Raw genomic sequence first — 23,581 nt, forward strand, 5'->3', positions numbered from 1 at the left:
AGCCAACAAGGAACATGTGACCTTAAATACAATTCTCTCGGAATTAAAAGATAGAAAATTTGACGAAATTGGCAGAACAAGTCTATGGCAAGTGATACATAATTTGGGTTTCAAATTTCAAAAGGAGGATAACAGAAAAGCCCTTTGTGAAAGAAGTTCTGTTGTGCATAAAAGAATTAACTTTCTAAGAAAATATTCTAAATTAAAAGAAGAAAGGGCAAATTTTATATATTTAGACGAAACATGGATATTTTCTAGGGGTGCAACCAAGAGAATATGGCAAGATGATAACGTAAAGTCTATCAAACATACTGATGGAGAAGGGAAGCGACACATAATTTTACATGCAGGAGGGAAATCGGGTTTTATAGAAGGTGTTGATTTAATATTTTCATCTAAATCAAAATCAAGTGACTATCACGATAATATGAACACAGAAATGTTTGTAAAATGGTTACATAAAAAACTTCTCCCAGGTTTAAGTGAGCCCAGCGTAATTATTTTAGACAATGCACCTTACCATTCTGAAGTATTAAACAAAAGTCCAACGAATTCTTGGACTGTTAATAAAATTAAAGAATGGTTGACAAAGGAACATATACCATTTATACAACATATTTTAAAATCAGAATTATTACGCTTGGCAAATATCCACGCAAAACCAAAAACCTTTGTTGTGGATCAGATTATTGAAAGTTACGGTCATCAAGTTTTACGTCTGCCACCGTATCATTGCCAGTTTAATCCCATCGAATATATATGGGGAATAGCAAAACAATATTATGACAACCATATTGGGCCTAACGGTTATAGCGACGACGCGGTTCGGGAAACTTGGCGAAAGGCACTTTCAATTGTAACTCCAGAAGTGTGGTGCAACTGTATATTCAAGTGCGAGAAACTAATAGAAGATTGGTGGACTTGTGCAAATAAAATAAACGAAAAAGTCCAATCATAATAACAATTAATGGTGATGACAGTGATGATGATGACGATTATGATATTTTTGATGATAATGACTGATTTTCATTTTTGTTGGCAAGTTAAATTTTTTTATTTTTCAGTAGAAATTCTCTCCATGGAACAAATATACATAGACTATATTTTCCGTGTGAAGTGTAATATAAAATTATTATTAGGTTTATATTAGCCACATTAGACTCCATTAATGAAGTAATTCTCCTTATTATACTGTCAATTATATAAAAGATTTTCCATTATTATTTAATTAAAAAAGTTATGGATTATTTTTCATTTCATTTGACCAGTTGATATTTCCCCAAAGAGCAGGTAATTAAAACTGGGTACTTACAATAAAATTTTTAATCCGAAACCCGCGTAAATATAGCGAACCGACTTTAACTGACGCTGGTTTTTCACAAGCTGATGTTGCACGTCATTTTGGCGTGGCTCGGAACAGTGATTTCGCGATTATGACGTCGATATGAATAATTTGGTAATGATGCTAAAGACATGGAGGTCGTCAAGCTAATCCTCGACAGGATCAGTAGTAAAATTAGCTCGTCGAAATGCTCGTCGCACGTGAAATCTGTGGGGGAGAAAATACCCACAACATTACTGTATTTATGAGACCAAACTTTGAGGAATAGGTTCAATGAAGCTGGCCTGCACGCCAGACATCCATTGAGGGTACCCATGTTACGTCATGAAAATCGTGGACTCAGATTAAGGTGGGCACAGCAACATGTGGATTGAGGCTTACAAGAATGTAGTTCTGGTTATCCACAAATGAAGCTAGGTTTTATCTCTACCCTGATTCAAGAACAGTGAGAGCTTGGAGAGGACCTGGTCGACGAGAGAGATTCGGGCATGTACAGAGTGTTCGTTCCTATAGTGGTCTACAAATTATGTGGGCTGGAATAATTTTTCATTATCGAATTGTTCCCGTTTTTGTGAAAGGTACTTTGAATCAATATCAATATATTGATCGTATCTTAGAACCTGTTGTCCTTCCATCTGCAACTGCTGCAGGTCCTGATTTGAGGTACATGCAGGATGATGCAAGGCCACATACTGCAGCAACAGTAAGATATTGGCAATAACTATATAGAGAACAAATCCTTTTTAAATTTTGGGACATGGACATGGACTCAATTTTGTCAAGAAAAAAACCTGGCGATTATGAACACATGGTTTCGATTACCACCCCGTAGACTGTATACCTGAAGGTCACCATACGATAATGAACAAAATTGCATTAGAAATCAGATCGACTTTATTATAACTAATCTAAGATTTAGAAATTCCATTGTAAGCGTTAAGACTTTTCCTGGAGCAGATGTCCCCTCAGATCATAACCTCCTTGTCTCAAAAATAAAACTAATGGTAAAAAAAGATAATAAAATCCAAAAGTTCTAAGGTGAATACTCAGTTACTCAAGATAAATGAAATTCGTGCTGAGGCTTCAACTTGTATTAATCAAGAAATGAATAAATTAACATCAGAAATGAAAAACACTGAGAATGTGAACACTATATGGAGCAAAATCAAAGATTCTGTTACAAAAACAAAGAAATAAACTCTACAAAAGAAAACAGAAAGCCGAAAACCCTGGATGACTCAAGAAATACTGGAAATCATGGAACAAAGGAGAAAATATACAAACAAAAACCCAAATAAGTACAGAGAAAAACATAAATTAATAAGAAATAAAATAAAAGGGGCTAAGGAAAAGTGGATGAGAAAAAAATGCATCGAAGTGGAAGAATTGCAGAAAAATCATGATCATTATAATTTACATAAAAAAGTGAAAGAATTATCTGGAAAATCACGAACAAATACACCTAACCAATTAATTGACAAAAAACAATAAACCTATTAATAACCCAATTGAAATCAAACAAGTATGGACTAAATATATTGAAGATCTTTTCATGGACACAAGAACGGAACCAACACAAATTAATAACGAGGAAGGTCCAATAATATTAAAATCTGAAGTCCAACATGCTATAAACAACTCAAAATCTGGCAGAGCCCCTGGGCCAGATGAAGTTCATATCTAGCCGATTAAACTTATAGACGAAGACAATTTAAGTGCAATAACTATACTCTTTAACAACATATACAAATCTGGTGAGATACCTACAGAATGGCTGCTATCGACCTTTGTTCCCGTACCAAAAACCAAGAACCCCAAACAATGTTTCTGCTAAGTGTGCGATGAGATCATTCGGTTAAACAAAATTGCTGAACGAGCGCGGCTTATTAAAAAGTAACGAGAGAAATTAATAATAGATAATGTAAACAAAATACCGAAATATTTAGAATAACGATGTAAATTAATTCTCGGGTTGTTATTAGATACTTAGGGTATTGGATAGTCGAACATAAACATATTTTCAACGAACTGTTCGCGAACAGCTCACGAGCAGTTCGCGAACAGTTCGGCTCGCATATGTGTACCCACCTTTAGATGGAAATAGCACGGATGCGCAACAGATAAGTAGAGGAGTGAGACAGGGCTGTGTACTTTCGCAATTACTATTTAATATATATTCCGAAGAGTTATTTAAGCAAGCACTTGAAAACTGTACAGAAAGGATCAAGATAAATGGTGAAAATATAAATAACATCCGTTATGCTGACGATATAGTCATTATCGCTGAAAGTGAGACAGACCTGCAGACGTTACTAAACACAATTTGTGATACTGGGGAACAGTTTCGTTTAACAATAAACATGAAGAAAACAAAAACCATGGTTATCAGTAAGAGGGGCAAAGTCATTACAAGGGTCAAGATAAAAAATGAAAATATTGAGCAAGTGGACAAAATGAAATACTTAGGAGTCTGGAAGGAAGATCTGAATCAGAAATTCGCCCAAGAATAGAGCAATCAAGAGAAGCCTTTTTGAAGAAGAGGAAATTTCTGAGTAACCAAAGACTCAATCTGCAAATCCGATATCGGATGGTAAAATGTTATATCCACTCTATTCTTCTTTATGGTATCGAAGCCTGGACTGTTAATGTTGACTTAATGAGAAAACTGGTAGCTTTTGAGATGTGGCTTTTTAGGAAATTTTGAAGATACTATGGACCGATCATATTACGAACGAAATGGTGTTGCACAGAATGGGAAGAGACAGAGAACTTTTTACCACCATTAAAAGGCGAAAGACAGCATATGTGGGGCACATACTTAGATATGATAAGTACGAGTTGTTGCAGCTGATTATGAAGGGTAAAATCGAAGGAAAAAGAGGTCCTGGTAGACGACAAATATCCTGGCTGAAAAACATTCGCGACTAGACCGGGTTAAGCACACAGACGCTTTTAAGAAAAGCAGAAAATAGAGACGAATTTGCAATGGTTATAGCCAACCTTCAATAGTGGAAACGGCACTAGAAAAAGATTGCAAGGAATCGAAGATTTCAGTACCTCCATGTGTCGTTGCGTCTGACGGTTAGTCGTCGTGTGACCATTTCAGAGCACGGGCAAGATTATTTGCAGAAACTTTGTGTTAAATAGAATTATGGAAGTGGGACAAATATCAGACGAATGGAGAAGCAGAATATTAGTACCTGTTAACAAAAACAAGAGAGATATACAACAGTGCACAAACTATAGGGCCATAAAACTACTTAGGATCACCATCAGGCAGATATGCATTTTTCATTATATTCGTCATTTGACTGAAAAATACAGGAATAAAGAAGCAAAGGCTCATATGGTATTCATTGATCTTAAGAAAGCATATGATAGACTTCCACGAGACATTCTGAGACATGTATAAGGGAGTAACAACCAGTGTTAGGACAGGTGTGGGAGAGATTGATAAATTTCATGTGAAAATAGGACTGCATCAGAGCTTAGTACTTAGTCCTTATTTGTTAGTGTTGGATCAGATAACAGAGAAACTACAGGGTACCATTACCTGGTGCTTAATATATGCTGATTATGTGTGTTAGTAGGAAATACTGAAAAGGATTTAGAACAAAAACTGTAACAGTGGAGACAAAACTTGAGGAAAAATATTTGAAACAAAAGTAGAACAAAAACAGAGTATTTGGAATATTCATTTGAAGATAGAGTTATACACGTAGTAAAGTTACGGCGGAATGAATGAAGTGGAAAGAAGCAAGTGGTGTGTTGTGCGACAGAAAAATTGGAATGAAGCTGAAATGAAAATTTTATAAAACTGCCATAAGACCAACAATTATGTACGAAACTAAATAATGGACAGTTAAAAAGAAATAAAACAACGAATACAATTGATACAAATGCGAGAGTATAGGCTAAGTTCGAGCATGTTCAACGTAGAGACGCTAATCACACAACACGAAGACTAGATCTGCTGGTTCCTGGAAGTAGTAGATACAATTCACAGAATATTGAAAAATAATATAAGAAACTATACAATGATTAAACATTATAAGATAATGGTCACACCTACAGTTATATGGATGTGAAAGCTGGGTACTAATGCAAAAGAATAGATCGAGAATCCAAGTTAGCGAAACGATATTTCTCAGAGCAGTGAAAAGCATTAAAAGACTAAATAAACAGAGAAATGAAGACTAAGATCACAACTGAATGTCTAGTTAAACAATGGGAAAATAAAATAATACAGAACAAAATGGAAACAACATACAAATAAATAAATAGAAATCGACTAACTAAATACAAACATTTTTCACATTTGGTCTCAATGAAGATGAAGCCTCAAATTAGCTGTCAATTAAGTTTTACAGAACGAAATATTGGTGTTGGCAGTGTTGCCATGTCCTTACAATGTATATGTTATACGCTTCAAATACAAAATGAGAAAGCTTTTAAAACGTACACTTTTATTATATTATTTTAGGGATTCTGCAATTTTATGATTTATATAAAATACAAATGAATACATATTTATTTCTTTCGATACTAATTGCAGTTAATTATTAGAATTTTTTTTGGCAATTGCTCTTTGATAGGTTAGATGATAGATTTGGCAATAGAGTCAGAACCCTCAAACCACCAGTAGCCAGATTGCAACAGATATATTTTTAACGTATTTATACTGACATTTTACTATTCACTTTTAAATTTTTGTTGGTAATTCTAAACTATTAATTTTTATATATCTTATTGCTTTTGATTGCCTGTTTCATTTTTAATGTAAATTTCAACACTGCCAAACACCAATATTTCGTGCTGTCAAACTAATTTGAGAATTTGAGGCTATGTTAATCTAGATCTAGACGAATGTGAAAGATGTCCCTAAATAGGTCTTCTTCTTCTTGTAGTTCCTTCTCCTATCGGAGGTTGGCTATCATCACAGCTATCCGTACCTTATTGACGGCTGCTCTAAAAAGATCTACTGAGCTGCAACTATACCATTCTCTTAGGTTTCTCAGTCAGGAAATTCTTCGACTTCCTATGGATCTTTTATCCTTGATTTTACCTTGCATCATGAGCCTTAATATCTCATATTTCGCATCTCTGGTAATGTGGCCTAAATATTCCAGCTTTCTTGTTTTGATGTGCTTTATGACCTCGAAATCCTTTTGTAGCCTTCTTAACACTTCTGCATTTGTAACTCGTTGGGTCTATCGTATTTTCAAAATCCTTCTATAGCACCACATCTCAAATGATTCCAACTTCTTTATATTGTTAACTTTTAGTGTCCAGCTCTCCATTCCATACAACAAATTCGAGAACACGTAGCATGTTAAGGGTCTTATCCTCAGATCCAGAGGAAGGTCTCGATTGACAAACATTGTTTTCATTTTTATAAATGCTTGTCTTGCAATTTCAATGCGTGTCCTTATTTCTCTACGTTGGTCATTGTTTTCATTTACCCAGGTTCCCAGATATTTGTAGTTATTCACTCTTTCTACTTGTTTTCCCTCGATATCTAGCCTTCCTACTGTATGTTGCTTAGAAATAATCATGAACTTGGTTTTCTTAACGTTCATTTGTAGTCCATATTTGATACTGACTTGATGTAATCTATTTACTAAGCGTTGCAATGCTTCTAGACTGTCTGCAAAAACAGCAGTGTCGTCTGCGAATCTTATGTTGTTTAAGATTTTTCCGTTTATTGATATACACTGTTGTTCCTCTGATATTGCTTCCTTAAAAATAGCTTCGCTGTACAGATTGAATAACAATGGGGACAGCACGCAACCCTGTCTAACACCTCTTTTGATTTCTATTGTTTCTGTTTCGACATTTTCGATTATAACCTTTGCTTTTTGATTCCAGTACAGATTGACAATAACCCGTATATCTCGACTATCCACATTCTTTTCTTTTAACAGTTTTACGAGTTTCTGATGTCGTACTCTATCAAAAGCCTTTTGATAATCTATAAAGCAGACATAGAGATCCTGGTTCATATCTAGTCGTCTTTGCGCGAGAACGTTAAAAACGAACAGGGCCTCTCTCGTTCCTAGTCCTCCTATGAATCCAAACTGGGTGTCATCTATATCTTCTTATATTTTTCTGTATAGTCTTCCATGTATTATTTTGAGAAATGTCTTAAGTGTGTGGCTTATTAAGGAAATTGTTCTGTACTGGGAGCATTCTGTCGCATGTACTGACTTTGGTAGTGTTACAAACGTGGACAGCAACCAATCTTGGGGTATTACTCCTGTTGTATATACTTTTAGATCTGTTCAACAAAGTATATACAACAGGAGTAAAATAAGTACTAAATAGGTACTAAAACACAAATCGAAAGAGTTTGGAGAAAGAAGTATAATAGTCCCCTTGAAAACAAAAGCGAACTTTGATACCGGAACAGTCAAAACATTGTTAAAGCCTGGAATGAAAAAGATGAACAAAAAGACGTAAGACGTATATTGAACTAAAAAGGATTCTGTATTCATAAATAAATGATTTTTAAATAAAGGAACAAATTTTAAGTTGTATTATAGGCCGAGTACTCTACTTTCCCCCATATGTGGTAAATATTGCCTACAATGACCTCATAAAAACGAACTTTTTATTATTATTTGATGATTTGCTTTTCACAGAAAGAATAACAAAACCGCGAAACAGCATTTCACGTCGGATATAGTTTTTACACCGGAACATCACACAGTTTTCAAATGATTGCACATTGGTGCACAAAAAAACCGGATTTGAACTCAATGATTCATATTTTTACGAGGTGTAGTCGATGTTGTTAAAAATAAACTAATAAAGGTCTGTTAGTTTATTAGGCTAGGAAAATATTGTCATTCTATGTTTTTGCAAAATCTTATTGTCATTGTCATATCAATTATCAAATTAAATTTTTTTTCGTACTTTTAATTAAGTTTTTTTTGGTTAACTGGCTTATTCCGAACAAAAAAGTTTCATAGGAACTTTTCTCTAAAATGCATCGTTTTTGAGTTATAAACAATTTAAGGTCTAGAAAAACGCGAAGATGGCGATTTTCAAAGCTCGATAATAACTCAGTGAAAATTTGTTATTTTTAAGTGTAGCAATCGTCAAGTTAACCTTAGCTCATTTCACAAGATGTTGATCCGGATAAAACTGCTGATATATCGGAACGGTTACCTCCAAGAAATGTTAAAGAAGTGCTATCTTTCCTTCAGATGACTAGTTGGTTTCGTCGATTTATAAATAATTTCGTGGATAGATCTAAACCCTTAAGCGATTTAACTAAGAAATGTGAGCCAGGGAAGTGGACAGAAGTGGAACAGAACTCCTTTGAAACTCTTAAGAAGTTACTGACCAGCGCACCAATTTTACAACAAGCAGATGATACAAGCCGTATATCATTCGTACTGACGCCAGTGGTTACGCGTTAGGAGCAGTATTGCTACAAGGAGATATCGATGACGATCACCCCGTGGAATACGCTAGCAGACTTCTAACCGCTGACGAGCGCAACTACTCCACTTTAGAAAAAGAAGCTTTAGCTGTTGTTTGGGACTTAGAAAAGTTAAGGTTAAAATAACCCTGCAGACTGATGACCAACCTAAAGTGGCTGCTAAACCTAAAATCTCCTACAGGAAGATTGGCAAGATGGGCACTATTGGACCAAGGCTATATTGATTATTTGCCCGGCAAACGTAACACGGTAGCCGATATACTTTCCAGACCACCATGTGAACACAATGTACTCTTCAGCGTGATATGTTAAATGCAAATTGACTTGTCCCATCGATCGGCATGAGACCAGGGTGAAACAATTGAAAGACCCAGATATTGCCAAAATAATCCAATCATTCGAAGACCCAAATTCGAAGGAATATGTAAAATGGACAAATCGTGGATACTTGCTCACACAAGGACTATTCTACCGTTATTCGTCGGAAGAAAACGAAGAAAAGGATCAGTTAGTAGTACCCAGACAACCGTGAAGCCATTATGAAGGAATATGATGCGCCAACTGCTGGTCATTATGGTATTGAACGTACTTTGAGAAGAATTGCTCAAAAATTCTTCTCTTTAGGCATGCGCCCTTTTAAATGCGCTGATTATATTGATAAATGCCAAGATTATCAAAGATATAAGACCTCTAACCAGAAACCAGGTGGACTGTTACAAACCCCTGTCTATGCGGAAGGTTTCAAAACACTTGCCATCTACTTATTTGGACCGTTGCCTGAACAGGTGAACGCGGAATTTTGATAGTAGAACACTAAACGGGTGGAGATATTTGCCTTAACTCAAGCATTCGCACAAGAGTACGCTATGACAAGGTATTCTTACGATTTGGCCTACCCCGAAGAATTATCAGTGATAATGGTGAGCAATTGGTGTCTGACACGTTGAATGCAACAGGTTTGCTATGTTTTACAAATAAAAAAGACTTTTAGTAAACTCTAGCACCTTTCTGCTAATATGATAGAGCGAAAGACTAGAGATCTAAAACCGAGACTTGCTATGCTTGAGGGAACTGAGCATAACACTTGACCTAAGAAGAAACCAATGGTTAGATTTGCCATTAAGTCAGTATAAAGCGAGTCCACGGGACAAAGCGTTGCCTATTTAATTTTTCAAGGATCAAGTTAATCGAGATATACGCCAAACTGTAGAGAATTTTATACCTCAGGTAACCCCATACCTAAGACACATTGCTGAAACATGGCATGAATCGAGAATGAAGCATGGTAACGCCCAAGATAGGCAAAAGAAATATGCTGATCGACGTTTAAAGGAACCCAGTCCATTCAAAGAAGGAGATTTAGTATGGGCCCAATCAACCGCTCCCATTAACAGGTCGAAAGGTCAGACAGCTAAATATTACCCGGAAAGAGATGTACCCTATAGAATCGAGCGAGTAGTATCGCCTGTGAGTTACGAGCTTTATGGAGTGGACACCCATTCTGCTCTTAGGGTACGGACATACATACATCGATGTCAAAACAAACCTTCATTTTCTTATGAGATCGCACATACCAAAGATGTATCACCCGTTTACCCTCGCGACCTATCATCGCGGTTTACTGCGATGTCGATGATAGAACAAAATAGTTTGTTTTACATCGAAATCGAGCTGTTAATCTAGTGGTAAATTCGAAGTTTATTGGTGATTTTCAAACCACGTGACATTCACCGGAGAAACGGATGGTATGATAAACATACTGAAATGTATCCAGACTCATTCACATATAAGCATAAAATCTGTCTGAGTGGTGTTTCTTAAGTTTTTTTAAATAGGTGATAGCATTCTTCTAGATACTGCCTTTTTTATTTATAGGATGAGCCGAAAACTGGCGATTTAAAGAATTACAAATGATCCCCTACCTTTCACTTAAAGACATGAGCCGAAAACGGGCTATTTAAAGAATTACAAATGATCCACTACTTTTCACTTGAAGACATGCATTCACTGTCATTACTGTTGCTCATGTGCATAATTTTATAATGTAAAAAAGTTAACTTTCGCGGAACACATATCAGTCACTTCAAAAACTGCAAAGAACACTGAAAGGAAGGTATCTTCGGTATGTTCTGCCCGTCATCGATGTAAACCTCGACCACGACCTCCACCGCGCACGTCCATGTATCTTCGGTATGTCCGTACCCTTAGTGTGTTCCACTTATCCGCTCTTACACACGCTAACCTCAATGATGTTGAAGCTCCCACGCTTGTAGTGCCAAGGCCAAGACCAAGACGAGGACGCCCCAGGAAGAAACCTGCATCTTCTGCTGGCCCCTCCTGTAACGAGTTCGTTGCCAGTGAGGAGACTGTTAACAAAACATAATTCTTACCGTGACGCCTATGGGGGTATGATGGAGAAACTAGCCATGTGCTTCTAGCAGATTTCAAGTGGACTAATGTGTTTATGTGATCCAAGAAGTATTTATTATCTGATACACAAACTTAGATAAAATGCATACGGCATTTGTGAGTTAGTTTTAAGATGGGAGGGGAGTCGTCTTATAACTTTCAATAAAGAAACATATTTATCCATGCTTATAAATTTCTTGTAAAAACCCTAAAATCTCCTGAGAAAAACTAAGTTCCATGCTATAACATACATTATTTGAATATTGCCTAGCAACATGTATTTAAAGTTCAAGAATAAAAAATATATAAATAAATAAAAATAGCATGTTTATTTTTTCACCGCCTTTTTGGTGTAATATTTTCTGCGAAAATTGTAAATTTTAAATATATTTGCATACAACAGGATTTCGTGGAAACCAGCTCTACTTGGTACGCATTTTATTTTACACACATAACATAACCTTTCCAAAAATAGCTTATGATTATAGTTGGCACACAAATTACAGATCAGATTAAATGCATTGAGTCACACGCAATAGTTTAGCAAATTTAATAGCGATGTTTGCTAATAATGAACACAACGCAAATATGTATTTCATATAGAGTAAGGGCCATGGGAAAGAACGATGAGATTTTGTTCTTTTTGTACAAATCGAATTTTAAAGTTTTAAGTCGTTTATTTTGGTATAGGAAAATTAAATACAACATTTTTAATTATCAGTTTATTAATATAATACTTTTTAATACACAAATGAAGGAAAAATAATTTGCTAATTATATAATGTGCTTGACTGGACACTTGATCTTGATCTATTTTGCGCGTTAAATGGCGATTGGTGGATCATCGACAAATTCCACATCACTACCTTCATTCGTACCGGCATGGAAAACTAGTCCTTGGTAAAAGGAATGCGCTTCATGTCAGGGTGTGTGAGGAATTAAGTTATGAATTGAGGTGCAATAAATCATGCAACTTAGCTTCTTTATATCATATTATACAGCTTCTTTAATGGAACAGATTCCAATTTTCTCTTACGTGCCTGATTTTTCGAGGGAACTACCAGGAAATCTACTGAACACCGCACTTAAGCTTACCACAAAAGTTCTAATCACTAAAATCAATATACTAACAACTTTATCAGATGAACAATAAGGATTCAGATCCGGAAGATCTTGCGTATACGCCGTATTTGTACTAATACAAATCACAGAAAAGTCCATCGAGTACAATAAACCAGCATATCTATGTTTTATAGACCTGACAGGCCATGGAGTTTGGGGTGTGTACATTGTAAAATGGCGTGCACCCCATCCATCCATGCTATGGCATGCTGGACGAGCCATACAGTCTGTAGTCAACACCCCCAAGTATGAGCGGGAATACAATGTATCAATACTCATACTCTTATGAAACGCATCTGGCGGATCATAAGAGCCTTCACATTTTACTCTTCTTCAACTTGTCTTGAGTAAAATGTCTTTAATCTTTTCTATCAGCCTCTCTTGGCTAACTCTTGTTTTCTTCCGACCCCGAATGGCGATTAGGTTTCCGAAGGCAGACGGGTCACTATATTTTTTTCTAATATATTCTTCCCATCCACACCTTCTTTCCCTCCCCATCCTACCCAACAAAAATATGGAGAAAACCAGATGCAAATAATAACCGTAAGTTAAGGTGGAAGCTATCGTGCTAAAAACTGAATGGTTGCACGTCACGCGGCCGCTAACGATGCTCTTGGGACACCGGGCGAAATCCCATTGAATATTAGCCTTGTTCCTGTACGCGGGGCTCTACAGGAATCGACCAACGTTCCCCAGCTACTCGTGGGAATAAATATGAATAATCACCAACATGCTAGGCAAGCACGGTGTTTAAATGCCAAAAACTCGACCACTGTAAACCAACCCTATTCAATGTGCGTCAAAAAGATAAACCTCAACATCGCCACATATAATGCTCGGTCACTCTCTACCGAAGAAAGATTCGAAGAAATGGAGGAAGAACTCTCAAAAGTGAACTGGGATATTGTAGGTATCAGCGAAGTTAGAAAAAAGGGAGAGAGTCTTACCTCACTCCCATCAGGCCATTTATTTTATTACAAAGGAGAAGAGGAATCGACAGTCGGAGGCGTCGGCTTCTTTATTCACAAAAGAATTGCTAACAGAAGTGTGTCAATAAACCAAATCTCAACAAGAGTGGTCTACTTAAACATCAAAATAAACGCCAGATATATCCTAAAGTTCATTCAAGTGTACGCCCCTACTACAGGACATCCAGACGAAGAAGTCCAAATATTCTACGACCAAATATCCTGTGCAATCAAGGAAAATCCTGGCCACTTCTTAATAATAGGTGGTGATTTCAACGCCAAAATAGGCACTAACGAAGACCCCTCTGAAATAATATTGGGAAATTTTGGAAGCGAAGGCAGAAATGATAGAGGCAAACAACTACTGACTTTCCTTTTGGAAAACAATCTCTATCAAATGAACAGCTTCTTTAAAAAGAAAAAACACAGAAGATGGACATGGGAAAGTCCTGATGGAAAAACAAGGAACGAAATCGACTATTTCTTAACAAACAAAAAAGAATTATTTAAAGACGTAAATGTGCTAAACCAGTTCAGTACAAGCAGTGATCATAGGTTAGTAAGAGCTAAAATAACGATATCAACCGAAAAAGAAAGACTCAAAATGATAAATAAGAAACAACCAAAGAAATGGACAAAACCAACTAACATTCAAGAGTTCGAAAAATATATTGGTAATTCATTGAAAGATACAACAACAGCAGACATCAATATATCGAACAAACAAATAGTCAACACAATGCAACAGGCTCAAACTAAATATTGTCCGACAAGCAAAAAAGATGAAAAACTGAGTCAACCCACGAAAACCCTTATAGAACTAAGGCGACAAATGAAAGGAGATAACACTACAAGCAAAGAAGCGATAAATCAAATAAATAAGACGATCACAAAGGCAATAAGAAAAGACATAAGAAACTACAATGTAGAAAAAACAAAACAGGCAATAGAGCAAAATAAGAACATGAAAGTTTTGAAGAGGAGCGTACAAAAGGGGAAAATAGAAATTAACAAACTGAGAAACAGAACTGGAGAAGAAACAATGAACAGAGATGAAATATTAAGAATAGTCGAAGAGTTCTACACAGAGTTATATAGATCAAGAAAAAAAGATAACAATACGGAACCTCCAATTACACTAAAAACTGGGGTATTAAACCAAGGATCAGATTTAATGCCCGATATAACAAAATCAGAAATCAAAGAAGCCCTGAAGAAAATGAAAAATAATCGAACCCCGGTTGAAGATGGAATAGTATCAGAAGCACTAAAAATTGGAGGGGATGTATTACTTGAAAAAATTAAACAACTTTTCAATATCTGCCTTCACAGCGCCAATATTCCAACAGACTGGAACAACGCTACTATGATTCTATTACACAAAGCAGGAGACAAAGCAAATTTAGAGAATTACAGACCGATTAGCCTCCTCAGCCATATATATAAGTTGTTTACGCGAATACTAGTTAAGAGAATGGAAAGAAAATTAGAGACTTATCAACCAAGGGATCAGGCAGGATTCCGAAAAAGTTACGGAACAAATGACCATCTACAAAGTATAAAAACCCTAATAGAGAAAGCAGTGGAATACAATAAACCTCTAGTTCTAATATTTATCGATTTTCACAAAGCCTTTGACACAGTTGAGCTAAGCAAAATATTACAGGCGCTTAAAGAATGCAGGCTAGATTATATATATATATATATATATATATATATATATATATATATATATATACTAAATTATTATACAAAATATACCTGCAGGCAACAACCACTGTCAGATTACATACTAACAGTAATCGCATAAAAATAGAACGGGGGGTTAGACAAGGAGACCCAATGTCACCTAAACTTTTTAATACGGTGCTAGAACATGCTTTTAAGAATTTGGATTGGATGACAAAGGGAATAAAAATAGATGGAGAATATCTAAACAACTTACGTTTCGCCGATGATATACTTATAATATCTGAAGATCTAGGTATGGCAAGAGAGATGGTACAGGAACTCGTTGTGGCTACAGAAAGTGTAGGTTTAAATATAAATATCTCGAAAACAAAAATCATGACCAATTTGGTACCCAACCAGAACATCAGTATTGGTGGGAAAGAAATAGAACTCGTAGATAGATATAAATACTTGGGACATGAAATTATGATTGGCAGGGATAACCAGACTCATGAACTGAAGAGAAGAATCGGCCTTGGGTGGGCAGCATTTGGAAAACTGAGAGAAACTTTTAAAAGTGAGCTGCCCACATGCCTAAAGAGAAAGGTATTTGATCAGTGCGTCCTCCCAGTCTTGACGTACGGAGCAGAAACACTTACCTTAACAAAAGCAGCAGCTACCAAACTGAGAGTCACGCAGAGAAGAATGGAGCGGTCCATGTTAGGAATAACTCTGAGAGACAGAATAACCAACGAAGACATCAGGAGAAGAACCGGAGTGACTGACATCATCGAGAAGATAGCCAGACTAAAATGGAGATGGGCAGGACACATAGCCAGAATGACAGATGGGCGATGGACAAAGAGGTTATTGGAATGGAGGCCAAGGGAAGACAAGAGAAGCGTCGGTCGACCACCTACAAGATGGACTGACGATTTAAGAAGACTCGATAAAAACTGGATAAGAGCGGCGCAAGATAGACGGGGTTGGAAACATGAGGAAGAAGCCTATGTTCAGCAGTGGACTCTTGAGGCTGGATGATGATGATGAGACCTGACAAAGGCTTTCGATCGCATCTAAGTCGAAGACGTGTTACACCTACTGTATAAAAGAAACATACCAATCAATATTATACAAACCATCGAAAACATTTCCATAATCGAATACAGGCAAAGATAAATGGAAAACTAACACAGTGTATATCAGTACAAAGCGGAGCCAGACAGGATGACTTGTTAAGCCCACTTCTCTTTTCTTTAATATAATAATGGACGAAATAATACAAGCAGTATGTAAAGGTCATGGTTACAGAATGAGGAACAAAGAGATCCAAATATTATGTTATGCAGACGACGCCGCATTAATCGCCGAGACAGAACACGAGCTTCAAAGATTAACACAAATCTTCAATACAACAGTCAAGAAATACAATTTGATAATATCAGCAGAAAAAAACCAAATGTATGACATCTTAATACCCACTACGATGTAAAATCGAAATTGATGGGAAAATAATAAACCAGGAAGCAAGGTTTAGATATCTGGGAATAGATATAACTAGTGACGGAGATGTTGAAGAAGTACACAACAAAGCTTAAAAGCAAGTAAAGCGGCGGGATCTCTTAATGACACAATCTGGAAGGACAAATACCTAAGACAAGACACAAAAACAAGAATCTATAAAGCAGAAATTAGACCTATATTAACATACACTGCGGAGACAAGACCTGACACATCTTAAACAAAACGACTACTAGAAACATCAGAGATGAAAATACTCCGACGAATATTAGGGAAAAGTCTGTTGGATAGGGAGAGAAGCGAAGACATAAGAAGAGCATGCAATATAGAAGACATAAATGGATGGGTGACAAAACGGAAACAGAAGTGGAACGAACACATTAGTAGAATGCAGTGGCACACCCAGAATTTTCCTGTGGGGGGGTTTTGGTTGGGCACCGAAATTTTTTTTATGCTGCCTCCATTTTGAGTCCTTAAAATTTGTGAGTAATAGTGTCGAAATGGTGCCTGGAAGGGATTTTAACACCCAAAATCCCCCCTGGGTGCGCCACTGGTAGAATGGCAGAGAATAGGATAGTACGAATAGGATAATACGGCAGACCAAGAAAAAGATGGTGCGATAATTTAAACAATTTGGGAGGCTAATATTGAAAAAGAAATAGGCTTTAAAGCCTACATACAAGAAGGAAGAAGAAGAAGAAGAAGTAAGTTGAGCATCCGCTCAACTGACTATGTGACATCTCAATGAAAAATTTTGCACCACGTTTGGACATATTACGTAATTGACAAAGTGAACAATATTGTTCTTTATTTCAAAATTAGTGTGAAGGGCAGTGATTAAATTCGAAAAATACAGACCGATTCTGGTATTCCTAAAGGAAAAATTAAAAAAATGATCTTGGATGTAAAAACTAGGTTGAATTCCACTTTCTACATACTGGAACGATTTTTAGAACTAGACTCCATGGTTAGACAGGCACTTTTTCCTCCACCGATACACCAATAATGTCCGCAAATGAAATTGAAGAGATAAAAGATATAAAAAAAGTTTTACACCCACTCGAAGAAGTGACTAAACAGTCTACGGATCTAGCTATGTTACCATATTAAGGAGGTCAACACTTACAGTGTGAACTTAGAGCAATGTTAAAAGCAGAAATCAAAAAGGAATTGAAAAACAGATTTGGGACCATTGAACAATCGATGATTCCAACAATTGCAATAATGCTGAACCCAAGGCTTAAAACACTTTCAGGATTCGGTGGCACTTAATACAATGCGCTATATAAGACATGTAAAGAAGATGTGAAGAAGAAAAACGTGTAAACCTAGGGGCCTATCACGAAAAGATAGCACACGTGAAGAAAAAGAGGAAGCTCCCAGAACTAAGAGCTGAGCTAACTCAATATCTGCATCTTCCCGTAAGGAATCTAAAAAAAAATCCACTCGATTTATGGGAAGAAATAATGCAGTAGATCCAAAGTTATATGGTAGCACAAAAATACCTACGTGTTTTAGCCACTTCGGTTCCTAGTGAACAATTGCCACCAAAACAAGATGCTCAAATTAATTGTTTTGGATGATTTATGTAGACATGACTGTTTTTATATATGCCTCCAGTAGGTTGACGTTTCAAGGTTTTCGTAGTCTTCCGACTAATCGTCTTCCTATTGTATAACCGTCTCTCGCAGTCTTTACTACTCTATTTGTTGTCATTCTGCTTATATGATCGTTCCATTTTACTCTTCTCTTCCTTACCCAGAATTGAGGTTCTTCACTTTGCACCTCCGTCGTATATCTATACTTCTAGCTCTGTCTCATAGTGTCAACATCAATTCTTACAAAGGTTTTGATCTCTGCTGTTTCTAGCATTCTTTTTGTTCTCTCTGCGTTTCGGCCGCGTATGTTATTATTGGTCTGATAAGACAAGACATATTCGGCATTTACGCAAAGTTACATGTATATTAAAACAGAAGCGTCAAATCTATCAACAAAAATCGAAGATATAGTAAATAGCTCGAGTTTCCCCCAACACTAGTCCAAACTGGCCGAATTAGAGCTCCACATTTTATATCTACAGACTTATTTGTGGACGACTCTGTTCAAAGTCATATTCTTCATTAAATTCTAACATTCAAATGCCGCTAATTGGAGAAAAGTCGGAAGAAGCGTTCTAAACTAAAACTAGTACCTACATAAATGAGAAAAATAAAAAATCTACACTTAAATGTAAAGAATTTCCACATAACTCAACAATTTTTTTATGGTTTAATGAGACACCTACTACAAAATATTTTAAATATGTTACTCAGTGATAAATTATTCATATTTGTTAATTCCCACATGTATAAATATAGAACAACTAACTGAAGCTTGAAAAAAAAAACAGTAACACTAGGCGTATTTTTTAATTATAAAATTAATATTGATGTAAACAAAACTAGGGTGATATTAAGTTTAGTGTCAATATTTGAATTCAAAGGACTGTCAATGCCAATGAGCAAGTATCGACAAGGTCAGGACATTGGAGGTGAGATAATGATATCAATGATTACAGTCGCTATTCGTTTATTCCTTATGATATTCAATAGATAATAAATTCTGTCTAAGGTGCCAAACGAGTGTACTTAGAAGAAAATAAACACTATGTTACATTTTCGAATTCGGTAAAGTCATGTATACTGGTGGTAAAATAAAACGAAAATAATGCAGCACGACATATTTAACTAAATCACCTATAGAAAGGTCAAATAAAAGTTTATAGATATAAGTACATAATATTTTTATTTAACATCCCAGTACTATATTAATTGTTTGGTCCGTATTTCATGCTTTGTTTCCATTATTTGCCGATTCTTTCTTTTGTGGACATCTTGACGAGAACGTATCATAAATGAAAGAATCAGAAACTTTATTCCAATCATAAATGTTGGGAATATAATACTTAATAGACCACAGACAAAATATAGTCTCTTCCACTTTTTTTTAAGAAACCACATTTTCTCAGACGTGTTTTCTTAAAATAAATCTAACTTTTGCATAGTTTTTCGTTTTAATTATCTTCCCTAATTTGTTTTACGGGTAGTTCCCGTCCATTGATAATCTGTCGTGCCAATCTTCCCTTTATTGGCACTGACAGAATGAATGTCCTATATTTTTATTTTTATTTGGGATGACCCATTTGGCTTCATGGACGAATTTCTGAACAAATTTTTGATGTACATTATCTATAAACCAGAATCTATTAAATCAATATGGAAAAGGCAAATCATTTCAGATATTATGTAACTAAAAACTGCATATAACCAACAACACCAACAAATATTTAAATTATCGCACAAATCACAACATAAATATCAAAATAGCGATCATCAAATCACTATATCATAAAGCCCAAAACACCTGCTAAAAAAAAAAATGAATTTCAGACAGAAAAAATAAAAATTTTAGCAAAAAATGATTATCCATTGTCATTTATAAACAAAAAGTTCCACAAGATTGAAGAAAGGAAAGAACCAAACACCAAAAACGATCCAGAAATGTTGATAATTACTATTTTAATGAAAATAAGCCTCAATTGATGTTTAAAATAAATTTATTGACGTTTCAATTTCCACTTCGGAAATCGTTCTCAAAATACAACATTAATAAATTGATTATCAATGTTTGTATTTTGAGAGCGATATCCGAAGTGTAAATTGAAACGTCAATAAACTTATTTTAAAGTTCAATTGTGGTTTATTCCCATTAAAATAGTAACTACTTTAAGATGCCACAAGAAAATAGCTTCAAAACAATATTAAAAAATGTTCACAGGAAAGAATTTGAAGATACTAATAATTCCGTACCTTAAAGGTTTATTAAAATAATTAAAAAGTATAGGAAACAAATAAAATATCACAACAATAACCAATTTAAAACAACAAACACACTGAGATCTACTCTTTCCAAAACCAAACTGAACAATACATAGAAGATACCAAAAAACTGCATTAATAAAATACCTTGTAAATGCAACAATGTATATCTGAGAAACTTCAAGGTCACTATGTGTATGTGAATTTGTTTATGGCCTCAAAATTGTAATTATCTAAGCTAACGCTTGATCAGTGTTACTATCTTTATCACTACTGTTTGGAATTGATAAAAGTAGTTACTTTGTTTCTTTGGCTTCAACTAGACGAATTCACAGGAAGGTGCTGGGATAGTAGAGGGGTTTCTAAACTGATACCTATAAGTTAAATATAAACCATGTGATGTAAGTTGCCTCTCTAACATCCCTTTCAATTTCTAGATTTCCTAGCTGAACTGATACCAAAAATATATTACATGTTGCTTTAAATTGATAAAGATAATATACAAATATTTAAGTAATGTAAAGTTATAATGATATATGAACTTTTTAACACAGTAAAAGTTAGAAAAACATCATACCTAGGCCACATACTGAGAAATAATAAGTACCAATATGCCCAACTTATAGTGAAAGGAAAAATCGAGGGAAAGAGAGGCCTAGGAAGGAAAAGACTATCGTGGCTCAGAAACATCCGACAATGGACAGGGCTAAATTTTGAACAGCTAATAAGAACAGCTGAAGATAGAGAAGATTTTAAAATTGTAGTAGCCAACCTCCATTGAGGAGAGGGCACTTTAAGAAGAAGAAAGTTATAATAAAAAAATATCGAATTAAATATTGTTATACAATTACTGTGATGCACTACCAAAACCCAAAAAGAAAATTTATGATAAATGTTAATATTGTTCTCAACTGACCAACATACAACCACTAAATCAGATAATACATTCATCATCATCATCATTGTCTTTATCCCTATGTGGCGTCAGCTTCTCCGATTACATTTCTTCATAAGTTTCATCTCAGGTCATATCAATATTAACACCCTTTACCAAAATGTGGTACCTAAGAGTCTCCCCCAGGCCTTTTTTGGTTTTCCTCTCCTACTACTTCCAGGAACCACAGATTAGCAATTCTTCGTATTGGATGAATAGCGTCTCTAAGATGAACATGACCAAACCATCTTAACCTATGCTCTCTCATCTTGGCAAACTCATTTGACACCATTTTTTACTACCTACTTCCGGTTTCACTGTCAACTCATTTAATTTAAATAGGACACCTTGTATATTTTTGCTGATTTTAAAAGAACTTGTTATTCCTAATTCAAACATACCAAGTTTGGTAGAAAAAATCAGTTTAAATGTTAAAAATGCTCGCAAAAGTTCACATCCTAACAATCTGTACAAACTGTAAGCATAGTAATTTATTTCCTAGCGTAATAGGAGTAAAAAAAAACAGAGAGAAACAAAGAAAATATACTAGGAAGATTGGAAGGTACAAGAAATATGCAACAGTTTATTAGTCAAATTCAGAATGATTTACAGGGTAATCAAACTTTTATTTGTGACAACATGTGAAAACAAATGAATAAGTAGAACAGAAAAAGATATTAACCACTCAGCAAAAATCAATGAATGCAACACTGAGAATCTGCGGTATAACCCTAGCAGTTATACAGAAGAGGGCAAAGACAGAGAGGAACTAATCCATATTAAATTGACCATAAAACAATGTCAGAACTTATGGAAGTGATCACAATATCAAACAATCAAATAGAAATATTATTTGTGAATGCAGTGTACATCAGTAGATAAAACATTTCTTCTTCTACAAAAATATTAATAATTAAACAAAAAATAATTGTAACAGATATAAAGGCTTTGTGTAAGAGTAAGTTTAATGTACAATAGGCCAACTGGCTGCAGGATGACCAGTTTACATTAGACAGCATTCAGAAAAAAAAAGTTTAGAACTGAAAACCACTCCTTACATAATAGTAAAAAAGCAACAGGGTAATTATTAGAATTATGATGTTAGTTTATCTCGGAATATTTGAGAATGTTAAAACGGCTGATATGCGGTAACGTTGTCCAGAACCGTTTTTTAAAATTTTCATATCATATGTATAGGTACTTATTTCTCCCAAATTTGAAAAAAATATATTAAATTTGTCAATACTTTCTGAAAAATTATTCTAAGAAATGATAGATTGTGTTTATTCCTTATATTTTTTATAATTACTAATAAAATATGACATCACATAATATAAATTATTTATACCATATAATTCGCTTTTTAAAATAAAACATTTGGAAGTTACTTAAAATTCAATATTATTTATTCGCTACTAAAACTCCGTTATACGGAAAAGTAGCCACAACCTATTACTAATCCTTACATTATAGGTTAGGTTAGGGTTGCTGATAATCAAGATAAAGTAATCAAATAAAAGAGCGCTATTATTAAATTTGCAACATATTGTATTGATTTTTCTTAAAGAAACTGTAAAATTCTTACCTTAATGCTCTTCTATCTCCTGTATAACCAGGTGGGATGAGGCTATGATTTATTTCCACTATTGGAGACTTAAAAATTTCATTGATGTTGTAATTAAACTCCATTTTTAACTGTAAAACACACTTTTATCATACAAAAAGTACTCTTCCTACTGTGGCACACGGTTTCTTAATAAAAAACGAAAAATTACACTATTTTCGATGATTAATTTTGAATATCAACACTTTCATTAACTGTTTGACATTTATAATGTTAAATTTTTGTTTTACAAAGGTGACTGCGTGCGTAGGCTCCAGTCAGCGTGACGATAACCCGTTAGATATACTCTGTTTTCGTGTTGTGTTGCAGGAAAATAATTATTTCTGCTTCTAGACTCTTTACACTTTACCGATTTCTGCTGGTGATTGTGTGCTCCAGTGTTCATGAAGGTTGGGGTTTCCTCCTTTGAAGTGCGACTGCTCTTCTGTAAACCAATGGCGTAGCCTTAATTAAATTCTAGGAAGGTACGCACAAAGAATACCCATTTTTTGTGACCGAAAAAGTAAAGACAGGCCCAATTGTAATGTTTTTATGATTCAATCTAGTGAGTTTAGAGTCAAAAAATCAAGAATGATATAAAAATCAAAGAAAAAGAATAGAATATATAAAAAATGTATATATGAAAAACTAGTAGAAATACGTAACTGTCTGAATAATAACAAACGCAAATAAAAAAAGTTTTACTA

General features: G+C 35.0%; 1 protein-coding gene across 2 annotated transcripts in view; it reads right to left on the reverse strand.

The window, feature by feature from the left end:
- LOC140445880 (uncharacterized) overlaps nt 1–23,278 on the reverse strand; it is a 46,988-nt gene extending 23,710 nt beyond the window's left edge. For both annotated transcript variants that reach the window (XM_072538285.1, XM_072538286.1), the window contains exon 1: nt 22,857–23,278. In XM_072538285.1, coding sequence (XP_072394386.1) covers nt 22,857–22,960 — 104 coding nt within the window. In that variant the 5' untranslated portion in view covers nt 22,961–23,278. The remainder of the gene's footprint in view (nt 1–22,856) is intronic.
- Between the last annotated feature and the right edge of the window lie 303 nt (nt 23,279–23,581).

Source organism: Diabrotica undecimpunctata, chromosome 7, assembly GCF_040954645.1.
Source record: "Diabrotica undecimpunctata isolate CICGRU chromosome 7, icDiaUnde3, whole genome shotgun sequence".
NCBI classification, from domain to species: Eukaryota; Metazoa; Arthropoda; class Insecta; order Coleoptera; family Chrysomelidae; genus Diabrotica; species Diabrotica undecimpunctata.